Source organism: Tinamus guttatus, unplaced genomic scaffold, assembly GCF_059628265.1.
Source record: "Tinamus guttatus ecotype Peru unplaced genomic scaffold, ASM5962826v1 Tinamus_guttatus_pri_ptg000546l, whole genome shotgun sequence".
NCBI classification, from domain to species: Eukaryota; Metazoa; Chordata; class Aves; order Tinamiformes; family Tinamidae; genus Tinamus; species Tinamus guttatus.
In genome coordinates, this window is record NW_028289080.1 from 2,329,399 (window position 1) to 2,333,217 (window position 3,819).

The 3,819-nt window shown below is 41.1% G+C and overlaps 1 protein-coding gene across 1 annotated transcript; it reads left to right on the forward strand.

Moving 5' to 3' along the window:
• The first annotated feature begins 1,880 nt into the window (after positions 1 to 1,880).
• Positions 1,881 to 3,455, forward strand: LOC104567436 (olfactory receptor 2D2). The gene is made up of 2 exons (XM_010214258.2): positions 1,881 to 2,767; positions 3,407 to 3,455. Exons 1-2 carry the CDS (start codon positions 1,881 to 1,883, stop codon positions 3,453 to 3,455), a joined length of 936 nt encoding a protein of 311 aa, XP_010212560.2.
• Positions 3,456 to 3,819: the final 364 nt, after the last annotated feature.

The following is a 3,819-nucleotide window of genomic DNA, read 5'->3' on the forward strand; positions in this document are numbered from 1 at the left end:
ATTCTTTAATTCTACAGTTCTTCATCACTGAGATGTGTCAGGATGATTTCGAGGTATTTTAGCCTATGTGAGAAATCACATAGGTTCAATGCACGCTTGTCACTGATGGTGATAAAACATCTTTTAACCACAAGCTTTTGTTTTTGTCTACATTTTCCTCACCTACAAAACATGTGGCTCCCACCCTTTAAAGTGCTTCAAAATCAAAAGAGCTGCTGCATATTCATGCCAGTTATAAGGAAAGGATCTTCAAAAATGGATAAGTGACTTAGGAGGACAAATCTGAAGTGCATGGATCTTCTTGTGAGTCACTTGGATATGCCAAAGTATTTAGGAAATGAACCTTCCTAAGGAAAATGCCACTGTAGTAATTTATACAGAGTAGATTAGAGTAGATTTCCTCCCCTGTTGTCAGAGGCTTTCACAGTTTTCAAATCCTGAGGGTTTCTTTTCTTCTTTTCTTTTTTTTTCTTTTATTTTTTTAATGTGGTATGATAGGTATCTGAAACATGGCTCTAACTTGTTTGTTGAAGGCAAAATTTAATTGTTCTGCGCCTACACAGTGTTGTGGTGTAATTGTGAATGTCTGATCAGTCAGAGTTTGAATGTAGCTGTTTCTGTTGGCACAGGCTTTAAAAAGCTTGTGTGTCTACGTGCTTAAAAGAATGAAAGGGGGGGAGAGAGAAATCATGTTACAAGTTCTGCATCCATGTGAAGATATTGAATTTCACACTACTCAAGTTCTCACAGCTGGCATCAAATTTGATAAAGAGCCCATGTGATCTAGAGAGTTTGTGTCTTCTAATGAGAATAGACATTCATTCTCATTAAACATCAGGGATCAGACTCAGCTCACGTGATTTTGGGTGTCTGTATATGCTTGCCACACTTGTATGTTTGTCAGAGCAGATCTAGTTGACTTGGCCAACAAAGTCTATAGAACAAGTAATTTTTTCAAAGAGTATTAGCAGAATTATTTCCTCAGCCCTACTGACTGCATCTTTACTCACTATATTGGGCTCAAATGCAGTTGCCTCGGGCTTCTGTGGTTACTTTAGACAGCACAGGACATGTCACTGGGATCCAGAAGCACTTCTGGTAACCTGCAGTGTCAAATGGCATTTAGTAACATCTTCCCAACATTATTATTGCACAGACATCCAGGATCCAGCAACTATGAGCATATTACTCTCAAACTTTTGAATCATAATGAATGTCTAAGCACTTCTTAGACAACACAGCGTAAAGAAGGAAAATGGACATTAGAAGATATAGCAATGAGAATGTCATAAAATCCTAGATATATAACTTGGTTGGAAATACTGCTTTGTTAAGTAAGGCTTGTATGTTGAGTATTTTAGCTTTACTGCAGGAAACGGATAAGGAGCTAGGCATATTTGTCTGAAAATGCAGAGTTTTGCCATAATGAAAGTGTTTGAAGGACAGCTTCATTAAGAAGTCTCCTTTGTGTTTCTTCCCATATTAAGAAAGAACATTAAGAAGAAAGCAAGCTTTTAACACTATCTGTTCTCTGATACTTTTTTCCCCCTTTTTTAAGAAAAAAAGAGTGTCCTGTCAATTCCAATTCATAAATTAGGTATTGTACAGTTAAATGCAATTAGACCACAACCACCATGATCTGGTATTCAGCTAAATCTACTGTGAGAAAATATCAATGTTTTCTCTTCTCTTCGCCATGCAACATTAAATGGATATTAAATGGTTGCAATGCTGCATATGTGATACATGCTTTTCCATGGCAGCGCATCTCTTCCCTTTTTTTAAGGAGTAAAATATGTGCTATTGTTACACTCTTGCAGCAGATTTGAGCTGACTTTGTTACTATTTCTTATCTTGACAGCTAAAGCATTGGAACAATAATGGCCAAGGAAAACCAAAGCGTAGTGACAGAGTTCATCTTTCAAGGCCTTTCCAGCCAGCCAGGGACGCAGGCTCTTCTTTTCGTCGTGTTCCTCTTTTTTTATGTGTTCACAGTGGTTGGGAACACCGTGATCATTACAGTGATCAGAGCCAGTCACCAGCTGCGGTCACCCATGTACTTTTTCCTCGCCAACCTGTCCTTCTTAGACATCTGCTACGTCTCCACCAGCATCCCACAGACGCTGGTGAACCTCTTGACCCAAAAGAAGACCATTTCTTTCTCTGCCTGTGCTGCTCAGATGTATTTCTCCCTAGCTTTTGGCATGACAGAGTGTATCCTGCTTGCGGTCATGGCCTATGACCGGTACCTGGCGATATGTCAACCCTTGCACTACACCACTGTCATGAACAGGAAACTTTGCTCTCACATGGCTTTGGCCTCCTGGACCAGCAGTCTGCTGAGCTCCATGGTCATCAACAGCCTCGTCTTGAGGTTGCCCTTCTGTGGACCTGACACCTTGAATCATTATTTCTGTGAAGTGCCAGCTGTGCTGGCTTTGGCCTGTGCTGACATCGCCCTCACAGAGATGGTGGTTTTTGTCTTCAGCATCCTCATTGCCTTCATCCCCTTTCTCCTGATCGTCGTCTCCTATGGCCAAATTCTTTCAACCATCTTGCAGATCCGGCCTACCCATAGGCAATCCAAAGCCTTCTTCACCTGCGGGTCCCACTTGATGGTGGTAACCATGTTCTATGGGACGGCCATCTGCATGTACATGAATCCTAGGTCAAGGACCCCACAGGACGGGGACAAAGCGGTGACAGTGTTTTACACCATTGTGACCCCCCTGCTGAACCCCGTGATCTACAGCCTCAGGAACAAGGACATGAAGGATGCCTTGAGAAGGGCTCTTGCTAGCCCCAAATCCCTGCTGATCTGAAGAGGCTGCGTGGCTGGTGGTGGCTCATTGAGCTCTGAGGGGAATGTGAATGTGTTTAGGTTATTTCTCTGGTGTGCTAAATTCAACAGGGCCCAACAAAAAGAAATCACATATAAATAACTTTCTAGATAGCTTTTGGTATTTGGATTTAAATAAATAAAATAAATACATACATAAAAACATAATAAAGGCATTCACTTCAACCTGCCTCAAGCCAGTAATTCATTTAAAGGTGAAATAGAAAATACGAGTAGAGGCAAGCAGTGATAACATGAGCCATTGCTGTGATTTCTCTTCACACTTGCAGATTTGCCAGCCTCTGTTGTATTGTTCTGTATTTTATCACAAGTGTAAGGAAGAGTAACCGCCCCTCTTTTCATCTCAAGCTTTGGCTGAGGACTGCTCTGGCTGGTTAGCAAAGAAAACTGCCATCTGCTCCAATAAATGGTACAGGTTTTTGCAACTAGTAGCTGTTTCCTTGTGCTATGTGTGCTTCTCTCAACCGGGTTTCTGCAACCAACTTCGGGTTTCAAGGAGTCCGGGCAGTATGAAGAATATTTCAAAATACTCCTGAAGTTACTAACGGTTAAATTAGCCTTCTGGAAGATGTGCTTTGTGCTCATATTCCTGTAAAACTGGTGGGTTTGTTCCCCACATAATAGTTTTCTCTGGACGACTGTGCCTCCTCCTTTCTTTGGTGGGGGTTTATTTCCTACTCAGGGACATTATAGTCTGCATCAGTGGGTGCCCATGCTAGAGAGGACATACCTGCAAAGTTATTCCAACTTCCTATTGCCATCTATAACTGTCACTTCAATGATTAAATTTAGATGGGAATAATTGAAACCTAGAGGAACCTACAGAAAATTCTTGCCTCATGGACTTTAAAGTCTAAATAAACCAATGTTGAAAAATGAAAGCAAGAAAAAAATAAAAAGCTCTGCTCTAAGAAGTTATCAGCTAACACAAATCTTCCTAGAAGATATTCCCCTGCTAA

Excerpts from the sequence above, each read along its gene's own strand:
- LOC104567436 (XM_010214258.2), top strand. The coding sequence starts at position 1,881 with ATGGCCAAGGAAAACCAAAGCGTAGTGACAGAGTTCATCTTTCAAGGC. Across the intron at positions 2,768-3,406 it reads TACAGCCTCAGGAACAAGGA|GGTTAAATTAGCCTTCTGGA; the intron begins CATGAAGGATGC and ends GAAGTTACTAAC.